This window comes from Gobio gobio, assembly GCF_949357685.1.
Source record: "Gobio gobio genome assembly, chromosome: 20".
Classification (NCBI taxonomy): Eukaryota; Metazoa; Chordata; class Actinopteri; order Cypriniformes; family Gobionidae; genus Gobio; species Gobio gobio.
The window spans coordinates 26,331,294-26,354,158 of NC_137113.1; the positions used below are offsets into that span (position 1 = coordinate 26,331,294).

Genomic DNA, 22,865 nt, shown 5'->3' on the forward strand with positions numbered 1-22,865 from the left:
ATTAGATCTTATTGCTATTGATCTGAATCTTTTCGTGTGCCAATTCTTTACATCTGTTTCCTTTTACCTTTTCATTTACAGAACACAAACACGTCATTGTTACAGTGGATATAAATTGTGGTAAACTTTTCCAAGTGTCCCTGGCCTCGCAGTCAGTGGATGTCATCGTGAGAGAGCATCATAACATGCTCACCCCTGTTGTGCCTCCAGTCCACTAGAGGCAGTGTGGAGAGTCCTTTCATGACAGTAATCTCTGCCACTATTCAGCCTCTTACACAGTCACCTCTGTCTTACTGTTGGTTACAAAGTAGGGTTGCGTTGGTAGGTAATGATGACTTCGGGCAGTGTGTAGCTCATTAACTCGCTCCATTGTGCACATCTTCCTAGGGCCGTAGGTTTTGCGGCGACCCGCAGTCTCTGCGTTCTCCCAGCTCCTCAGCATGCCGGGGTTTGCGATGGTATTGGAGCTGTAGGCCATCGCGGGATGGGCCATGTTGGCTTTAATGCTCTTGGGCTTCTGTCCATTTTGCTTGAGGCACGGGATCTCTGTGACGTAAGAAGCTGTGGGCTCCACGTGCTCCATTCTGACTGGATGAAGCGGCAGGCTTCCCTTAACCGCCAACTCGACCAAGTGGCGGTGTTGCTTGTTGAGGAAATCACCATTGGCTTTGGCCGCTGATGGCAAGATAGAGAGGAAGCGTGAGGTTAGTTGAGCTCAAGGGAGATTGCAATTGTATGAGGTTGTCATACATAGAAGGTTCAAATAGTGAATTTTCCATCAGATAGAAGAGTGTTATGTACCCAGTCCAAAAATTGAATTTCATTACTTGAAATTATGCTACAAAAATGACCTACCACAGGGAGCTATTGTGGGAAAAGTAGAATAGCTATTATTTCTGAATGAAACATTTAAATAGGACTGATTTTGGTACAACAAAACTAACATTATGTTCAATTGCTGTTGTTTCTGTAGCAAAGCACACTCTGTACCAACTGTAATGGCTATTTTTGGTTGAAAGGTTATAGCATAAATGTTAAAGAGGTCATGTCATAAATAATAAATCATTATATATCATGTACTTTTTATTATTTATATTTTTATTATTTAACTTATTTTAACTTGTTTGTTTTATGTATTTTGATTATGATTTTCTTTCTCATAACAAAATCACAATTAAAATAAAAAAATAACATATTTTGAAATAAATATAATATTAAAATAAATCTTGAATTGATTTGAACATTTTTAATTATATTTATGACTCTAATATTCATTTATGAGTCAATACAGATTTCTTTCCCGTGATGTGCATCTGAGTGAAATGGATTACTGAAAAAGAAAAAAAGGGCAGGATTTGGTTCTATCCGTCGGTTGTTGATTGGACAGAGGCCTAAATGTGAGCTTGAGTCCAGCATAGCGACAATGCTCTCCATTGACTTTGTATCGCGTGAAGCCGCCTCCTTGTCATTATTGACTTATAACAAAGAACAGAACAATGTCTGAAAGCTGATATGTGACAAGGTGTACAGCAAACAAGCTAAAAAAACACAGAAATACGTTTTTATAAGCTGTCAATCAAAAAAAACAAGAGTTTAAGGAGACAAAAGTGGATACAGGCAATAAGACGTGAAGCATCAGCAGGAAGAATGGGTACATTTTGGGATCCTGACACTCAGTATGCCTCAATATGTCTATGTGTGCAGTAAACATTTTGTCACTGTTAAGTCTTATATCCAAATGTCAGTTTTATATATTATATTTCCTGTCGCTGGTTACGTTCCCCTCTAGTGGGTGTAGTTCTCAGTGTAATATAACATGTTGCGCTCTGTCTCAATGGCCTGTATCCACTTTTGTGTCCTTAAACGCTTGTTTTTTGGGTCAACAGCTTATACAAAGTTCTGGGTTTTGGGTTTTGTTTAGCTTGTTTGCTGTACACTTTGTCACATATCAGCTTTTAGACATTGTTCTGTTTTTGTTATAAGTCATAAATGACAAGGAGGCCGCTTCACACAATACAAAGTCAATGGAGAGCGTTGGATTGTTTTCCTCCCTTGTGGGCGTGGTTTTCAGATTATGACGCGTGTCGCTCTGTCTATATACATTACCAGAGAGAAGTCTGTCATTTCAATGGAAGATCGAGTTGATCGATTACATTTTGATGACAAACTATGAGTTCAAATTTAACAAATAAATAGAAGTGGATGAATCGTTCACAAAAAGATCAATAACATGCATTTAGAAAATAGAGAGGGTGATTTTCCATTTCACGCCAACATATTGGACATGATCATCCAGTCAAATTAAAATTGGTACACAGTTCAATAGTAAAGTCAGTGAAGTCCCACCTTTCCTCCAGAAACATTAGCATCTGAACCCATGAGTTTAACACACAAGCAGTTAAGGTTTTCAATCTGTGGTCAGTGTAAGTACAGCCTGTCGTGTTCCTCTGGGAGATGTGTCCTTTAACCAGGTGATTCATGTTTATAAGTGGATCATTACTCTTAAAGTACCAGGCAACCTAGTGTGACTTCTTCTGTCTGCCTTTGATGGTCGGTTGCTTTGCCGACCTTGAAGATAAACTTTTCACGCTTAAAACGAGTTTGGTCTGTGGTGTGATGATAAATCTTATTTATTGCTCGTCTGCCCCTGCGGGAGAAGACGGAGATCTTGTGCGCGGTGGACATTTTTTCACAATTGAGCTGCTCCCTGTATCAGATACAGGGATCATCACAACAGACGGGTGAATCAATTACAGTGCTCAACAGTGCACATCCTCAAGAGCCATAATCAAGATGAATCGTGGTTTTGTAACTAGTGCCCCCAGACAGAGTTCAAATATCTATCGGCTCGCAACTCTGTGACTCCACGCATAGAGTTAGTGCCATCAGGATCTCAAAGGGTTTTGGTGGGAGGGTATTCTAGTACAGGCCTTTATTAGAAGCTCCACTTCTCTATGTCGGGTGGAAATCCAATTCTGTGACCTTAGAGATGTATTTGGGGACTGAGAGAGAAGTATTGATTTGTAGAATTGGGGCTTATCGGCTCTAACAATTCTGCACCTTTGGGAATTTTCATGGAGAAGGCAATTAAATAAGAAAAAATAACCATGATGCCAGAGGGTCAGTTTTTCTCTGCTCGATGATCTCATAGTATCCATCAACCATGATAAGGTGAAATCAGAACATGTCTGGTATAGGGACAGGAAGGAAGCTTGAGTGACTACACATTATAAATGACATGCCTCAGTGAGACTCTCTTTGGGCGTCTCATTGATTGAGAAATCCTCAGGTGATCAGTTGGAGAAACAATAGTAGCAACATACTACAGTTAAACCATGGCATTACATGTATGCGTTTAGCAGACTTTTATCAATAGTAACATAACACAGGGTTATAGGCCTCATAATTTATCATTTTTCATTGTTGTATTTGCCTTCAATTTAGTGTTCACTATCTTTGGTGGTTTTAGTTTAGTTATATATTTTATTTTGAATGTCTAAATGTAAAAACATTTTTAAAAGTTTTACATTTTTAGAATGTCAGTCTAGTTCTATGACTATCTAGTGGCATTTTTTTTATTGAATGCAAATGGGTTGTAAAGATTTCAAGTTTTCTAATATGCCATTTCATAATGTAACATTTCATTATTTGATTCCGTTTTGAAGTCATGCAAATTTATTGTAGCTTAGTTTCAGTTTCAACTAAAAACGTAAAACTTTTTATGTGTTTTGGCCATGCATTTACATGACAATGGTGTTTTGGGGGCCTAAAATGCAAACTTTTGAAAACGGGCTTCAAAGTGCAAGTTATAGAAAATTCTAAGAAAATTATACAGTTATTGTCTCCGAGTAAACTACAAAAACGTGAATTTGTGAAAACGCTGACGTAATGCACATGTGTATTACGTGTTCAATCTATAGGCGCGTAATGTTTCTTTAAGTGACATCGCCAACTACTGGCCTGGCAGCATAATAAAGCGGTTTTAGTTTATCGTTTTGACAATGGTGTCATTCTTACACGAAAAATGCTAATTAAAAATGTTTCCGTTTTTAGTGCTTCGTTGTCGTGTAAACGTACACTCAGTATATAGACTCACCGGTCACTTTATCAGGAACACCTGTACAGCTGCTCATTAACACATATCTAATCATCCAAACTCAATAGATTTAGCCATGTAAACATGGTCAAGACGATTTGCTGAAGTTCAAACTGAGCATCAGAAAGGGCAAGAAAGGCTTTGAATGTTGTTGTTGGAGCCAGACAGGAGGGTCTGAGTATTTCAGAAACTGCTGATCTTCTGGGATTTTCAAGCCAACCATCTCTAGGGTTTACAGAGAATGGTCTGAAAAAGAGAAAATATCCAGTGAGCGGCAGTTCTGTGGGTGAAAGTGCCTTTTTGATGGCAGAGGTCAGAGGAGAATGGCCAGACTGGTTTGCGCTGATAGAAAGGCAAGATAGAGGTCTGCAGAAGAGCATCTCTGCACAACACGTTAAACCTTGAAGCAGATGGGTTACAGCAGCAGAAGACACGCTGAGTGTCACTCCTTTCAGCTAAGAACAGGAAACTGAGGCTACAATTTGCATGGGCTAAACAAAATTGGACAATAGAAGATTGGAAAAACGTTGCCTGGTCTGATGAGTCTCAATTTCTGCAGCTGTATTCAGATAGTAGGGTCAGAATTTGGCGTAAACAACATGACAGCATGGATCCATCCTGCCTTGTATAAGTGGTTCAGGCTGCTGGTGGTGTAATGGTGTGGGGGATGTTTTCTTGGCACGCTTTGGGCCCCTAAGTACCAACTGACCATTGTTTAAACACCACAGCCTACCTGATTTCTGTTGCTGACCATATCCATCCTTTTATGACCACAGTGTACATATCTTCTGATGTCTACTTCCAGCAGGATAATGTGACATGTCAAAAAGATCAAATTATCTCAAACTGGTTTCTTGAACATGACTGTTCCCTATACTCAAATGGTCTCCAAAGCCATCAGATCTCAATCCAATAGAGCACCGTTGGGATGTGGTGGAACAAGACATTCGCATTACGGATGTGCAGCTGACAAATCCGCAGATGCTATCCTGTCAATGTGGACCAAAAGCTCTGAGGAATGTTTCCAGCACCTTGTTGAATATGCCACAAAGAATTAAGGCAGTTCTGACGGCAAAAAGGGGTCCAACCTGGTGCTTGCAAGGTGTACCTAATACTAATAAAGTGGTCAGTGAGTGTATATACACACATTTTATATAATGGTGTAACGGTTCTATGTTAAAAAATCAAACCGTACCATTTTCCACGCATGGTTCACATACACTTGCACCGCGTATCATCTCAAATCTGACGACGCATCTATAGTACGGTGTTTTGAAAATAATGCTTAAAACAGCCAGGCAGAGTTAGGCTAATGCCTGTTTTTGTCGATGGATATGCATTCTGGCTTCCCCTAAACTTTGTTCAATGAGAGTGCCATATGTTCTAAAATGACCAGTCATTTATGCCGTCATCACCTGGGTGTTGATAGCGTGTGAGTGTAGGTGAGACCTGAACAACACACTTTGCTATCTGTTTAAATGAAAACCCCTTTAAGCCTTGCCGTTTTAAACATTCAACTCAGGCACGCTGTAAGAAGATAAAACAAAACGCATGGATGAATCATGCACTCATCCGAAGCACGCACACAGAAAGCAAATAAGGAGTTCTCTTTCAAGACTTGCGCTTGAACAGACACAAATTAAGTCTTGGCAAGTTTCCTATAGCAAACATTATGTCTTAAGTGAATGTAAGCAGTCAAGAAAGACAACGCATATGTACAGTATCAGTGCACTGGATCAGTGCATTATGTCTTAAAGGAACAGCAGCCTAATATTCCTGCCGTTTGTGTTTTTAATGTGAATCAAACAACAAAAGACAAGGGAATCACTCACTGCTCTTGACTGAATAGCTTTTGTAGCTTTAATAATGATTCATCTTTATGTAATTTCTACAGTGAAGATTATATGCAATGTTGTTGTATATTTGATTACTTTATTCAATTTCTGTACCTGGAAACTATACTGTTAGATGCCTGAAAAACCTGAAAGCACTCTTTATATTTTTTTGTATTTTCTCTCTATTGTATTTAGTTGTGCTGTTGCTTGTTATTATTTTCGGTATTTTTATTTGACGGTTGTACTTTTTCTCCCTGAGCCATTATATATATATATTGAGTTTTTCTAATGAGAAATATTTAAAAACTCGCAGGTGAACTGTAATGAGGTACAGTCACTCTCTTTCAATGCAGATCCAGTGATAGAACAGCTCTCAAACCCTCTTATTCTGGGATTCATTAATCATTTGTAAAATATTCTGCGGTAAATGCTATGTTCAATAAGAGGAATAATTTATGAGTTTTGCACAGGAAAGATCCACATGAGAGTATAATACTGACATGTTAAAAATGATCCCTTTGAGTGTACATTCTTACCCACAGCCTTCAGTGAGGCGTATTTGTTGAGCTCTTTTGCCGATTGTTGTTGTTCATAGACATGGGACAGCTGGCTGAGGGCTGGATACGGGTGCGTTTGCATCATGTTGTTTATCTGGCCGCCTTCTGCAAACAACACAAAACATTGTTAAAGGGTTGCATCATTATTTTGTCTTAATTTATAGCATTTTTTTAGTCACCCCTCATAATATGTCTCGCTTACTGCTGACTAATGTCCCTTGGGATTCGATTGGCACTAATAACAAAAGAGAAACAGACACCGAAAGGCTCGAAAACTTTTTGTACATACAGTAGGTCGCAGGCAGACGAAAGAAGAATCAGACTGAATGGATCTGATAATGAGCTGTTTGATGTGTGTATGCGGCTAGTGTCACAACCCGGTCCAATCTGCCTCCTGTGATGTGACAGTCAAAGAATATGCGATGGTATGTACATACAACCGCTCTCATTGATTTCCTCCCTTGACTTCCTCCGGTTCATAGAGATGAATTGTCAGCGGTGAATGACGATCAAAGAGGTGTAACCTGCGTGGCAGAGCTGTCAACGCAGAGCTCCTGTTGTGACTAATTAATCACTTAGCCCTGCAGCAGGGTTGCTGACACACGTCTGTACTGAGCGCCGTGCACTGAGTCATACCACACCAGACATCACACAGATTACTGCTCAGAGCTTCTGAAAAACTCTATAGACTGTACTGTACACCCATTAGCGCTTAGTACGCTTGTTTTCTCTAATGTTTTTGTCAAATAATAACAGATTACATTTCTTTGTTTTGCCAAAGCGTGTGGAAAATATTCTTTATTTGCTAACAGTACTACATCGTTATATCCTTTTATGTAATGTTCAAAATTGGATGACTCAGGGAAACGGATACTGAACACTTTGAGTGCACCAGTGGTGTGAAGTATTTGAGTAAATGTAATTAGGTTACTGTACTTAAGAATGCTTTTTTTGTATCTTTTTGTACTTTGAGTATCAAGGATATTTAGTAACTTTTACTCTCTACTTGAGTTACATTTGTGAATGTTCTCTTTACTCCTATACATTTGTACGTTTGTACATATTACATTTTCCATGGGATCTAACTGTTTCTGCGGCAGTTTATTTCTGTTACAAAAGAAGTGATATCGCCTTCAACAGGTCATTGAAGTTACTATATCTTCTGTGTTTTGCTGTTAATCACCCAAGCTTCTCAACAAGCCTACTTTAAACGAATGTGAGTGCATTAGCAGAGCTAACCTTGCACAGTGTCTGGGACCGCAGTCGAGGTCCCTTCTAGGCGCCCATTGTCTACAACGTGCCTGGACACTTGTTTTAAGGCAAGGCAAAGGAAAGGGTAGTTTATTTATATAGCACATTTCATACACAATGGTCATTCAAAGTGCTTTACATAGAAAAGGTATTAAAGTATTGTAGGAATAATCACAACATAGGAAATAGAAATACCATGTATAAGAAAGAAAATAACAATACTAAATTTGGGGCTCCCCTGTCTGAACAGAAGAGTCAGAGATGTTTTGCTTTGTGAGACACCCTAGTAGCCACCCAGCTTCCAAGTGACCTCCTGCCCTTCCGAGGGCCCAGTGTTCCACACTCACGTCTGAGTGTGTACCGTCTCATTTCCTAACTCTCCCAACTCTCCCAACCAGACAGCACTAACCGAAAATGAATAAAATCGTAACCAAAAATAAAAACAAGGTTAAATTAGGTTATAAAGGTTAAAAATAGTTATAAAAATAATTAAAATTAAATAAAATTAATAAAAAGATGATACACAGATAAGATAAAGTGCAATCCAGGGCACTCCAGCCTGTAGAAAGGCAAGGTCTGACCAAGGGCTGAAAGTTCAGCGACAGATTTCAGGACTCATAGGGGTCTTATTTGCATCAATCCGAGCAGAGTGACCGTGGCTGTGGATGCCATATACTCCAGGAGCATCTGAAATGATGTTGTGGAACTGCTGTTTTGCCCCTGAACATATTCAGGCAGTTGCCATGAACCAGGTCCTACCCGGACCTGATGCTCGGACCTGATGCTCCTCGCAACAGCCCCTCCCTGGCAGATTCCCCTGAGGAAGGACCTGCCTTCTCAGGGGTGGGGCACCAGTTCTCGCGTCCAGGGTTCCACTCAGAGTGTTGATACATCAGGGGTAGGCTCCGCCCCTGCCTTCATCTTCAGGCAGGAACTGCAAGCATCCGCTACCCTCCGGATTCAACTATGTACGGGGCCTTTGCCAAAGAACTTTAACATTTCATCTATTCGATACTCATTATTTACAAACTGTAAATAAAGCTTATTCAAATGTTTTTCCCACCTCCTGAGTCTTTCGTGTAGAATAGGGGGTTACATTAGTAATCAAGTTATGCAGATATTTTGTTGTAATTTTGTAATTAAAGTAATGCATTGCTTTACTAGTTACTTGAAAAAAGTAATCTGATTATGTAACTTGCATTACCCCCAACACTGATCATGTGACACTAAAGAGTGGCGTAATGGCTGCTCAAAATCCTGCTTTATCATCAATGAATTTCACATGAATAAATTTGATTTAAAATTTATTTAAAGAGAAAACACTTATTTTAAGTTGTTATACTATTTTAAAATGTTACTGAATTGACTGTTTTGATCAAATATAGCTTTGGTAAATATAAGTGACGTCAATTCTTCAGCTAAGGGAGCAATTTTATCTGCACTTAAAATATATATTAAAAATATTTTATTCTAGTTTTAAAAGACAGTTTTAAACTTTTTAACGAGTTTTTACTTAATAGATTTTTTTACTAATTAATTTTTTACTTTAACTAATTTGGTATTTATGTCTACAGTAAATGTTTTGTAAGTGTTCTGCCCAAGTTCTAATAAAACACTGCAACTTTTGGCATTTAATTTATAACAGGAAAAGGGCAAAGTTCAGCAAGACATTATTAAGTGAGCTGAGTGTCCTCCTCCAGTGTCCTCAGATCTGTGACCTTCTCTGTGACCTCAGGCAAACAGTAAGTGACGAGATGAGCACATAATAACGTGAGTGGCGAGCCGTAGCACACCAATATGTGTTTCAAGGTAGGAGGTCAAAAAGCAAAATGAACTCCATGAAGCCAGAAGAAGCTAATATACAATAATAAAAAGAGAGATAAACGCCTCTTTTTTGAAGAACATTTGTTGGTTTTTTGGGCCAAAACGTTCCTGTTAACCATACATGCTGTTCATTTTGTACACCACAGATTTTACGGCCTACTCTTTTGAAAATTTGACAGAAGTAGCAGATAAGTGGGAGTGATCCCATGCTTGATTCTATTCAATTTCCTGGGTATCTTAGTGTTTGTTTTGTTTTGTGTAAGAAGCTGACTCATTTCCACTGGGAGAACTTCCTCCCAAGTGTTTGGTTGCAAATTGCCTTTACACCATCTTCTCCTTGTGCTATCACTCTCGTCATGGCAACACAAGCGTTTGTGCTCTGTTTGCAGTGCATGCAGCCAGCCTCTTGTATGGTTTCCACCACCCACATGCTAAGCAAGCTTAGTGTTTGCAACTGATGGACCTTTGGTGTTTGTTCTTGTGTTGTTAAATGCCCCATATCTCCACTAGCCCGCCGAACAACGAAACATTAACACGTGCATTAATTAGCAATTGTTATCTGCCACTGACAGAGGAAAAAGATGGTTTTGCTGGGATCATGTCCAACTTTGCAATTAGTGGACTGCAGTGTGATCTGCTACGATGGACCAGGTTTAAAAACAGGGATGTACAGTAAAACGCCCCACAGCGGATCATTCCTATCACATGGATATAAAACAGACCCCTGTATGTTTGTCAGTCAAAATTTAACGGTAACAGTGGCATTTTGGTTGTATTTCATTTGACTTTGTTTGACACATCTCTAAGAGCTTTTGATGTCATCTATATATCCAGGTCTGCTTTGAGGGAACTATGATACTTAATGTAATGAACTGTAAAACTTTATCCTAAGGAAAAGATTCAGGGAAAAGACAGCTTACTGCAGTTGCTGTTTTCAGAAAATGTGAAGAGAGATCACATAATCACAGATTTTTATGAGTGGTGACAGCCGAGTTGATCACAGGGTTTTTTTTGAGGGTGAAAGAGGGTGAAATGAGTTGAAAGACTAAATATAGTCTATGCAAACTTGTCTACCATATTACCTAGTGAAAATGTATGTGTGTGTAGTGGAGTTCTGAAATGAGGAGGCAAAGTCCAGTTATTCATGTTCCAGTTACACTTAATTTCAACACATTTTTCAGGTTAAACTACTTGGCCCCACTTTATATTAGGGGGCCTTAACTACTATGTACTTACATCAAAAAATAAGTGCAATGTACTTATTGTGTTCATATTGCATTGCAAAACACTTTTGCTATTGAGGTGGGATACGGGAAAAGTTAGGGACAGGTGTGGTGGTATGGGTAAGTTTAAAGGTAGGTTTAGGTGTTATGGAAGTGACAACAGTGTAATTATACATGTAACAACAGAAATTAATTACAGATGTAATTTCATGCAGGTATTTTTAAAAATGTAAGTACAATGTAAAAACATGTATGTACACAATAAGTGCATTGTGTCAAATGATTAATTAAAATGTTAGTACATAGTAGTTAAGGCCACCTAATATAAAGTGGTTCCAATTACTTAAAGTACATTATATATACATACATATACTATACTGTATATACATGTGTGTGTGTGTGTGTTCATGTTTTTCTACCTGAATGCACACATACTCATAGGGACTCATGTCACCGTGTGGACCTAAATTGAGATCCCTATGAGGAAACAAGCTTATAAATCATACAGAATTAGTTTTTTTGTTCTAATGTAAAAATGCAGAAGGTTTTGTGTGATGGATAGGTTTAGGGGTAGGCAAGATCATTGAAAAAGTTGTTTTCAGTCAGCTGAACAAATTCTTGAACTCAAACGGATACTTTGACAATTTTCAATCTGGTTTCCGACCGCATCACAGCACAGAGACAGCGCTCATAAAGATTATAAATTATATTTGCCTCAATACAGATACAGGCAAAACATCGATTCTGGTACTACTGGACCTCAGTGCTGCATTCGACACTGTTGACCACAACATACTTCTTGACAGGCTAGAAAATTGGGTTGGGCTTTCTGGAATGGTCCTCAAATGGTTCAGGTCATACTTAGAAGGGAGAGGTTATTATGTGAGTATAGGTGACCATAAGTCTGAGTGGACATCCATGACATGCGGAGTCCCACAAGGGTCAATTCTTGCACCACTCCTATTCAACCTGTATATGCTGCCACTCAGCCAAATAATGAAAAATAACAAAATGGCTTACCACAGCTATGCTGACGACACCCAGATCTACTTAGCCCTATCACCAAATGACTACAGCCCCATTGACTCTCTATGTAAATGCATTGATGAAGTTAACAGTTGGATGTGCCAAAACTTTCTTCAGTTAAACAAAGACAAAACTGAAATCACTACATTAGGAAACAAAGATGAAATTCTCAAGGTGAACGCATATCTTGAGGCTAAAGGTCTAAAATCAAAAAATCAAGTCAGGAATCTTGGTGTGATTTTGGAGTCAGACCTGAGTTTCAGTAGTCATGTCAAAGCAATAACTAAATCAGCTTACTATCATCTGAAAAATATTGCAAGAATTAGAAGCTTTATTTCCAGGCAAGACTTAGAGAAACTCGTTCATGCTTTTATCACCAGCAGGGTGGATTATTGTAATGGTCTTCTCACTGGCCTTCCCAAAAAGACCATTAGAAAGCTACAGCTCATACAGAACGCTGCTGCCAGGATCCTGACCAGAACCAGAAAATATGACCATATCACACCAGTCCTCAGGTCTTTACACTGGCTTCCAGTTACATTTAGGATCGATTTTAAAGTACTATTACTTGTATATAAATCACTAAATGACCTAGGACCTCAATACATTGCAGATATGCTGATTAAATACAAACCCAACAGATCACTCAGATCATCAGGATCAAGTCAATTAGAAATACCAAGGGTTCACTCAAAGCAAGGAGAGTCTACGTTTAGCTATTATGCCAGCCGTAGCTGGAACCAGCTTCCTGAACAGATCAGATGTGCTCCAACAGTAGCCACTTTCAAATCCAGACTCAAAACACATCTGTTCAGCTGTGCATTTACTGAATGAGCTATGTCACCGTACGTGCTTTGTCCGAACTGCTTGCACTTTAATTATGTCTCATTTTAACCCTGTTTTATTTTTAGTTTTTAATTATACTTTTATTTTTAATTATTTTTTATTTTGTTAAGGCTGTCTGGGTGGAAGAGGTTGAGAGACGGGGGAGCGATAAATCGAAATCCCTCCGCACGAGGACGATCCGTTTAGATCTGCTCTGACGGATAGACCTGTATAGCCTTGGTGGTAAGAGGAAGGACCGTGTAGATCCGCTCTGACGGTCGAACAAAGTAGAGATAGCCCTGGTGTTCCTGTCCAGGAAGATTTGTCTGTAAGGGTAATGTTTAAATGCACAGTTACCTGACAAATATTTTTTGAGTACTCCCTCCGGTGCGAGGAAGACCCGTTTAGATCTGCTCTGGCGGGTAAAACATCTAGAGAACGCCCTCAAGTTAGGCCAAGAAGATTTGTCTGTAAGGGTACTGTCTAAACGCACAGTTACCTGACAAATATTTTTAAAGTAAACCTGACTCTCCATTTTCTTCCACCCCAGATAGGGGATTTCATCTTTATTTTTATTTCCTTTTAATTTCCTTTTAATTCCTATTATAACTATTATACTATATATATTTTTATTTTATTCACTTATAACTATTTTAACTTCATTTCTGTGTAAAGCACTTTGAATTGCCACTGTGTATGAAATGTGCTATAAACTTGCCTTGCCTTGCCTTGCCTAGGGGTAGGGGTAGTGTAACGGGACAGAATATACAGTTTGTTCAGTATAAAAACCATAGTGAACTAGACGTGTGTGTGTGTGTGTGTGTGTGTGTGTGTGTGTGTGTGTGTGTGTGTGTGTGTGTGTGTGTGTGTGTGTGTGTGTGTGTGTGTGTGTATTAGTGCTGTCAAAATTAACAGGTTAACGTATGGGATTATTTTTTTCAGTTTAATACATTAACATTTTTTTAAAACAATCAATTTTTTTAATTTTTTGTCTATTATTAAAATATATGATCACGCTCTTATTCATGCAAATGCTTTTAAACCTTTTAAGCTCGATAAGACAAACGAGAATGCACTGCCTGTGCATGTCCTGACACACACACAACACACAGAAAGACGTGCACCAGTATCGTGTGTACAGACAGCGCTCGAGAATCGAGTTCTCTTTCGTACTTGAACAAACAACAACACACAGAATTATGCCAAAATTGCAGCTTTGTTGAGTATTCTCATAAGAGCTGTTTTAAGTTAAATAAAGTCTTAAATGAACTTAAAGAGTTGAGAAAATGTGAGAAAAAAGTATGAAAATTAGATGCGCATGACAGTGCGTCAGATCCACATCATGTTCGGCAGCGGCAGATTTTAAAGTGACAGCAGCCTAAAAGAACAGTTGCTGTGACGTCTGTCAGTAATGTCAATCAATCAGTGGAGCTTTAATTAGGATAAATCTATATTTAATTTATAATTTAGTTGAAAAAGGTGTTTGATAACTTTATTCATTTCTGTATATGTCTAACAGGTAGGAAGGCCACAGGTAAATATGACATTTATTATAAGGGTTTTATATAAAGATTGCTTTATATATTTATTTCATATAGACATCAGTATCAGTATTAGTGTATCAGTGATAATGGCCTTCATTCATAAAAAGATGCCATTACAACAGATATTTAAAATATACTGTCTTTAAGTTGTTTCTTCATTAATTTGGAGAGTAACTGTGAAATTATTACAATATAATTATTAATATAAATTATTAAAAACTCCAATGCAATTAATCACGATTAATTACAGGGAAAATGTGCGATTAATTAGTAAACATTTTTAATCGATTGGACAGCACTAATATATATACAAACAGTTATCAATTTAAAATGGATTATTGGTATATATTATATTATTGGTTATTGGTAAATCTTCATGCTTAAATAATGCTAAAATAAAATCTTCATATATTTCATTATAAGATTACTTTGACTAACTTAAAATCAGCCAATTAGCTCATTTTATATTCTAGCTCGTCATCATTTTAACAAATGTTTTCATTGTCACACTTCTGACTTGGCTAGATCAGAGATTTGAATATGAATACACACCGATCAGGCATAACATTATGACATTATGTCATCTTATTAGGACTAATATTATGTTGGTCCCCCTGTTGTTAGGGCTGTGTTGCCAAAACAGCCCTGACCCGTTGAGGCATGGACTCCACTAGACCCTTGATGGTGTTCTGTGGTATCTGGCACCAAGATGTTAGCAGTAGATCCTTTAAATCCTGTAACTTGTGAGGTGGGGCCTCCATGGACCGGACTTGTTTGTTCAGCACATCCCACAGATGCTCAATTGGATTGAGATCTGGGGAATTTGGAGGCCAAGTCAACACCTGAAACTCATTGTTGTGCTCCTCAAGCCATTCTTGAACCATTTTTGCTTTGTGGCAGGGCACATTATCCTGCTGAAAGAGGCCACAGCCACCAGGGAACACCCTTTCCATGAAAGGGTGTACATGGTCTGCAACAATGCTTAAGTAGGTGGTACGTGTCAAAGTAACATCCACATGGATGGCAGGACTCAATGTTTCCCAGCAGAACATTGCCCAAAACATCACACTGCCTCCGCCAGCTTGACTTCTTCCCATAGTGCATCCTGGTGCCATGTGTTCCCCAGGTAAGCGACCCACACGCACCTGGCCATCCACATGATGTAAAAGAAAACGTCACCTTCATTTATATAGCGCTTTTCATAATACAGATTGCTTCAAAGCAGCTTTACAATGATAATAGGAAATTAATTTTGTTTTAGAAGAAAAGCAAAAGTTTTTTATTGATTCATTTCTCTTGTAAAAACTGATTAGTTATTTAATTTGGTGCCACTTAAACAACACCATCCTCAACTAAAACAGAAAACCCCCAATGCGTTCCAGACCCCCATCCACACGGCAACAGCACTTGGTGGCCCGAGAACGCAAACCATGAAATAGGTTTGAAATAGTTTTAAAACTATACCATCATCATCCCCACGCAAACCACCAAAAAAGGCAAATTCGTGATTTGCAAGCATTACGTGTTCAGCCTATAGGCAAGTGCGTTTGAATACGTGTGCATATGTGTTTTTATCTGTCCACAATCTGATCTGGATACGGCAGACTACAGTAAACCTCAGGATAAACAGAGAGACTAACGTAAATGCCATTCTTTTATGATGTAACAAGTACATCAGGTGTTATGGGAAATGTTCCCGGTTCCGGCAGACCAAGTTAATACTGCCAAACAATCAATTAACTGATTTAAATAATAGAAATTGATAAATGTTCTACGTTCTAAAATTGATAACGTTCTATGTTCTAAAACACGATTCGTCAGACCAGACCACCTTCTTCCATTGCTCCGTGGTCCAGTTCTGATACTCACGTGCCCACTTTTGGCACTTTCAGAGATGGACAGGGGTCAGCATGGGCAACCTGACTGGTCGATGCACTGTGTATTCTGACACCTTTCTATCAGAACCAGCATTAACTTCTTAGTTCCCCATGTGCATCATTGAGCCTTGGCCGCCCATGATCCTGTCGCTGGTTCATCACTGTTCCTTCCTTGGATCATTTTTGATATGCAGACCGGGAACACCCAACAAGAGTTGCAGTTTTGTAGATGCTATATGACCCACCCAGTTGTCCAGCCATCACAATTTGGCCTTTGTCAAACTCTCAAATCCTCACACTTGCCCATTTTTCCTGCTTTTAACACATCAACTTTGAGGACAAAAATTTACTTGCTGCCTAATATATCCCACCGACTACCAGGTGCCATGATGACGAGAAAATCAGTGTTATTCACTTCCCTTGTCAGTGGTCATAATGTTATGGCTGATCCATGTACCTGTACAGTACAAGGTCCAAAATCCCAAGCACATGGAACACTAATCACCAATTACAGTATAAACAATTACATTTCTTACAGTGTATGCTATATGTCAGCATCATTCTGCTTTTGATTCACAAACATTTGTAAGAAAATGACCCAGCATTCATTGATTTTACAGTAAATGCCTGAGTACAGTAATTTATTGTAAAATAAAACTCTTTAATCCTGTATATTTCTGGCAATTGTTTACTAATTGAAAAACAGCATGCACTTTTTATGATCCCCCTTAAAATTATTAACATTTTGCAGAGTTTTCAAGGTATATCTAAACTTATAACCACAACTTCTCATATTTGATTAGATATTTGATTACATTTATTTTGTGATTTTACTGACTTAATTTACTTAACCAGTACTATTTGGCGCTATTAACAACACCCATTCAAACAGACAGATAGCAGCAGCAGCAGGATAGAAGTATAAGCTGCTCTGAAAAAGTTAGATCACAATTCAAATGTGAGGAGAGAGCACAATCCCGTGAAACTGCTGCGGATGAGCGATAGAGAAGCAGAGTGTGTGTATGAAAGCTGTTTGCTTCTATCAGGATCTGCTATTGTGCTTTAAATGGACTGGCCTGAGAGTGGCAGAACGTTTTCTTCCCTTAAAAATTAGGTCAAAGTACACTTGAACATAAAGGTTTGTTTTTAGCGTTTTGTGCACAGCTACTCCACACTGTATGACACATGACAAGAAGAGACAGATAACGTATAGTTAACTACACATTATTTTTCTCCTCTTCAATTTATAGAATGTATACTACTCCACATGACCATGACTGGAGGTTTAAGGGGGACGTCCGTACTCCTAACTAACATGATCAAATGGGTCAGTGCTGATAAAAAGATATCAGTTATTACACAAAGGGTAAACAATAAAATATGCAGTGTAAACCATGTTAAACATTCGTAAATGAGCCAACTCTTTGAGAGTGTGAGATTGGACTGCTTGGTGTTATAAACACTGATGTCCTCATTATCCACTCCATATGTTTATTTGTTCACTAGTGCTCATTAGACATGCAGGATGCTGCCTCTCATGAGAGAGCGCTACAGAAATCCACACAGAGTCATTACCAACAACCTACAAATGTCAGAGTATTGTTGCATCTCAAACTGCCTGAAAGTCAGACAAAAGATGAAGCACGATATATTTCAGATCCACTGAGCTGATATGAGAAAGAGTGTGAATTAAAAATGAGAAACCGCCAGGCACTCAAAATGAGAAGAGTATGTGGAAATCTGATTGTGAAAATAATGTATACAGGATTCAACTATTAGATTTTTGCAGTTCAGATTTTGCAAACCCACCACAAATATGAAGAATAACTCAATGACATTAAGATTTACACTAAGTAAAAACATCAGTATTTTCTTTGCACTAAGTGTAGTTAGATGCTATTTATACTTTGTGCAAATAGTGGCAGATATACTATAGATAGTATATTATAAAATAGTATGCAATAATAACAACATATTCAGTGTATATGATTATATTTATTAAAAAACATAAATGGATGCTGTCTTATTGACACATTAATTGCCCTTGTCCCTGAAGCCTGATAAACACTTTATTCCAACTATAATTTCCACTTTTCGAATATTTTTGATTATTTGTATATTAAAAAATCACCTCTTTGAGCTGATATGTGATGGGAATGAGACTGGAAAAAGGCAGATTTCGAACTCGGGTCAGTCACGTTAAAAGCTGACGCCACACACCTTACTCTTTATGTTAGTGTTCACACCTTACTCTTTAAGTGGAAATAGTGTAGCCTCTGCAAACAGGGTGGTTTTTTTTTACACTGGAAAATCCAACAGTTGTTATACCAAACACTTTTTAGTTAATGTCTTAATTTAATTGTAGTAATTTAATAGTAATCCATACTATTCACATATTATGCATTGGTTACTCAGAAACCCTGTTAATTGATTGGTTAGAGTGCCATATTGAGGCAGAGCAATTCTTCAGACTTTTCACTCATTTCCTCCCCTTTTGCAGCTATCTTTCTCTCACTGTAAAATCGAATTAGTTAGACTTAAAAAAAAGCAAAGTGAAATAGGAATAATATGTTATACTGACAAAGGCTTAGTTAGTTTAGTTCACTTAGACAAGAGTTACATTAACTAAAAAAGAGTAAATAATAAATCAAATGTAATTGTTACCATTGTTGTGTTTTGCATACTGAATGTTTGAAGTCTTTGTGTGACTCAAGCATGGTCCATTGCACGATATTGTCACAAGTATATGGGATTGTATCGTTAGAAGCTATAGGTCATCTTTTAAAAGCAGTTTATTACTTTCCTTCTTTTAAAACAAAATAACTGTGACTTCTTGTTGCATCGCTGCATCAATAGAAAGAGAATTACAATAATATAAATAACGTTGCAAGTGTCCAACCAAAGGGAATACTGATCACCATAATGGTGAGTTCAAACAAGAACATTTGAGGAAAATCAACATCAATTTATGAAGTCAGCTTATGTGCAACGTGATGTTCTCTCAAATTTTTCAGTTGTATTGACAATTCAACATTTAAGATGACTTTGAGAAATTAGTGAATGCAACTAGACAAAGATAACTGCAGAATTGGAGGAAATTAGTGAAAAGTCTATTAAGAATTGTCCCGTCTTTTTAATTTTTCTTAATTTATAAAATGGCACTCAAACCAATCAATTACTCTTAACTTGGGTTTTCTGAGTACACAAGGCATAGTATGTGAATAGTACAGATTTTTTCAAATAAGTTAAGACCTTAAGTAAAGTTAACTTAAAAAGTGTTAGTTAGAACAACTGTAAAAATATGATGTAACTCAGATATAAATTAATTAATAATACAGACCCATGTTATAAATTAATAAATACACTTTTGTTTGAAAATTACATTTACATTTAGTCATTTAGCAGACGCTTTCATCCAAAGCGACTTACAAATTAGAGCAATAGAAGCAACTAGAACAGTCAAGGGCAACAATGCAAGTGCTGTAACAAATCTCAGTTAATCTAGCACAGAACACACAGGACAGATTTTTAGACGGACAGAAAATGAATAGAATGATAAGTGCTATTCTTGATTAGTCAGGTGCTGCTGGAAGAGATGTGTCTTTAGATGTTTTTTGAAAATGGCTACAGACTCGGCCGCACGAATTGAGATAGGCAGGTCATTCCACCAGGTGGGGGCGGTCCAAGAAAAGGTCAGTGAGAGCGATTTCATGCCTCTCTGGTATGGCACCACAAGGCGTCGTTCACTGCAGAACATAAGCTCCTGGAGGGTGTGTAAGTCTGAAAAATGATGCTATTTGTTTATCATATTAAAGCCATTCTAACCAATGCTCCCAAAACTTATTATAGGACCTAACTGCAGCCTTACTGATATAATTGATAGAATGAAACAGCAAAATGTAAGCACTAGCATTAGTGGAAACATTAGAAAGTGGGAATACCGGTTTTGCAATTAACTTGAATCTAAATGAATCTGGAAAAAAGTGAAACCTAACCCTTGCATGACAAGCTAAACTCTGAGGAAGATAAATACATATAAACATCTGTCTGGATTAAAAGCAGCCAATTTATCATTTTGTTAGAGTTCTATGCGTAAAACAGCATTGGATTTAGTTTTTAAATACAGGTAATGGACAAAGGTTCTGAAGGTAATCTATTAGAGGTTTAAAATACGACTTCTCGTATTATGTAAGGAAAGATACAGGCACTGTCTGAACACCACTGATAGTCGAAATGCTCCACTGAGTCACATAAAGAACCACCCAAATATCATTCAGCTAACTAAATCCCCTTGAAAAGCACCGTTTTCTTTTTCGAAAGAAGGCAAGGGTTTGTAGAACAGCGCTTTATTAGATGTAATACCTTAATTTATGCATGGGTGTTTTCCTTCATGTATATCTGGGTCAGCAGCCTCCTGTGTGTTTAAAACAGCAGACAAACGCTGCTTTACACTGCTGGACAGTGCTGTGTTATAGTAGATGTCTGGATATTAAGGAAAATGATTACACTTTCATTTGACAGCTTCTACTTCACAATTTCTGATGAGAAAAGTCAAAATTGCTCTGCTATCCAGGAAACACTTGAATCAAGAGGATAGCCATCAACTGAATGGGACAGCAAACACGTCATATGCACTGCAGCTGCTGATTCGTAAAATGTCACCACTTTGATTTGAGAGATCCATCAGTCCTTGTTAGACGCATGGTTGATGGACTTTAATGCCCTTTCACCTTTGATTTGAGGTTTGTGTTTGCAGCGATAAAGACCCAGCTTACAAAAATATGCTCTAAGAATGTCTTGCTAACTTCCCATTAAATTATGAAAATGTTATTTCTGAATGTTCTCAGAATATTCAAAACGTCCAGTTTTTTAAATGTTTTAAAAAAGTTTTTTTTTTTTGTGGACGTTATAGAAAACAAAGGAGCGTAAATAGTAATGTTGTATCCATCCATCCATCCATCCATCCATCCATCCATCCATCCATCCATCCATCCATCCATCCATCCATCCATCCATCCATCCATCCATCCATCCATCCATCATCCATCGTTGGTTTTGTACTGTTCCTAGTTCAGTTTCATATTTTTAAAATGAAAAGGAAAAGAGGCAGGGTTGTGTTTTATATACTTGCAGTGAAGATAATCAATGTACACATCGCCTGAACGTCTAGTTAATCATCTCATTTAGTTCCTAGGTTGTCCCTGTGTATTTATAGCTATGTTTTGTCCAGTCTTTGTCAGCTCTTGTCTTACAATATGTGTTGTTCTGTTTCCTGTGTTTTTGTTTACAGATAACCTAAAGAAGTGTAATTTTGAGTTTGTTTTGTTAAAGAAAAGTGCTTGCAAATAGGGTTGGGTATCGTTTGAATTTGAACAATTCTGGTTCCAATTCAGATTCTGCTTATCAATTCCAATTCTTATTGATTCCCAGTTTCGATTTCAATGTGGTAAAAAAAGAAAATGTCAAATATTTAGATAGCAACCATATTTATTCTGTCTTTTTGCAAAACATTGCAGCTGAAAACCATGAACAAAAATCTAAAAAACAACTAACTAATAAACTAGACTAATGTACATTTCAAACATTATTAAAAACAAGTTAGTAGTACAACAAGAAATAGCACTATATATACAACTGAACAAAGTTCAGATATTGTAATCTAATGTATAATAACCCTGCATAGTTTCCTTTTTATAAATAAAATATAGATGAATCCTTATTAAAGTTACAAAAGTTATTCAGTCAAGATCAGTGAGTGATTGTCTTTTGTTCTTTAATTAAAGGAGCTGTATGTAGGACTGTGGCCAAAACTGGTACGGCAATCACTTTCAAATTACTGTTGAGCGGTGTATCCCCTCTCCCCCTCCCCTTGACTCGAGGTTGCCAGATAGGCTGCAGGATCCAGGAGGAACGTAGGCTGCTACAAGGAGCTTTCAATGGCAAGTGACGTGTCATACACAGTAAGTTTTTTTTCTTTCTGTTAATTATGTTTATGCTTCAAGAGCGATGTTTTGTGAAGTAATTATGAATCGCAAAAATGTACTAATGGCGATTAGCCAAATATAATCGTAAATATGAACGCTCGTATGTGACAGTACATTCCCACATGAAAAAATACTATAGTATATTATAGTAAAATTACAGCAAAGCTAAATAACATTAGCAATGGTCATACAGGTCAACTTGCAGCATTTTTTGTCCACTATATATGCGAAGAACGAATGAGGAATAATTTTTACCGAGGTAACGTTAGGCTACTGTCTCAAATACGTTTTCACAATGCCATAATAGGCGTGCTAATGTTGTTTTCCTCAGCGTCCCAGCATAATGACAGAGAAACAGGCTCTGATAATACATTACTAATGTTAGCAATGACGACTCGCCGTTTTTATTTACCAAACAATTCCTTAACGTTACCTTTTCAATTCAATGACCCACCTCCTCCATCTGCGCTAACCTAACGTTACTTTGCACGAACATGCATAACTTTGTTCGACTGTCATGAATATTTGAAATGTCCATTTACATTAAGTACAAGTTAGCCAAACATAGATGAACCTTACCTGGCTGTCCAGGAGAAAATTAGCAACGTTGGCATCAGTCTTCAAATTATTCTCCGTTTTCAGCCGTCTCCATCTTTCAAAGGCATCTCTTATACAAATCCTTGTTTTATTTCGGACACTGTCACAACGTTTTTCTGATTCATAACAAGGTTGTTTAGGTTTCGTAAAATAAGACATTGTTTATCCAAAAAGTTTGTAGCTGCAGCTGTGGTAACTAGAGCAGAGCTGGCAACCCGAATGCAGA

The 22,865-nt window shown here is 37.7% G+C and overlaps 1 protein-coding gene across 1 annotated transcript in view; it reads right to left on the reverse strand.

The window, feature by feature from the left end:
* Positions 1–271: 271 nt before the first annotated feature.
* shisa9a (shisa family member 9a) overlaps positions 272–22,865 on the reverse strand; it is a gene marked incomplete at both ends in the record, with an annotated part of 41,287 nt that continues 18,693 nt past the window's right edge. The window contains 2 exons of the mRNA XM_079845613.1: positions 272–675; positions 6,468–6,593. Of these exons, the coding sequence (XP_079701739.1) occupies positions 272–675; positions 6,468–6,593 (530 nt within the window). The remainder of the gene's footprint in view (positions 676–6,467; positions 6,594–22,865) is intronic.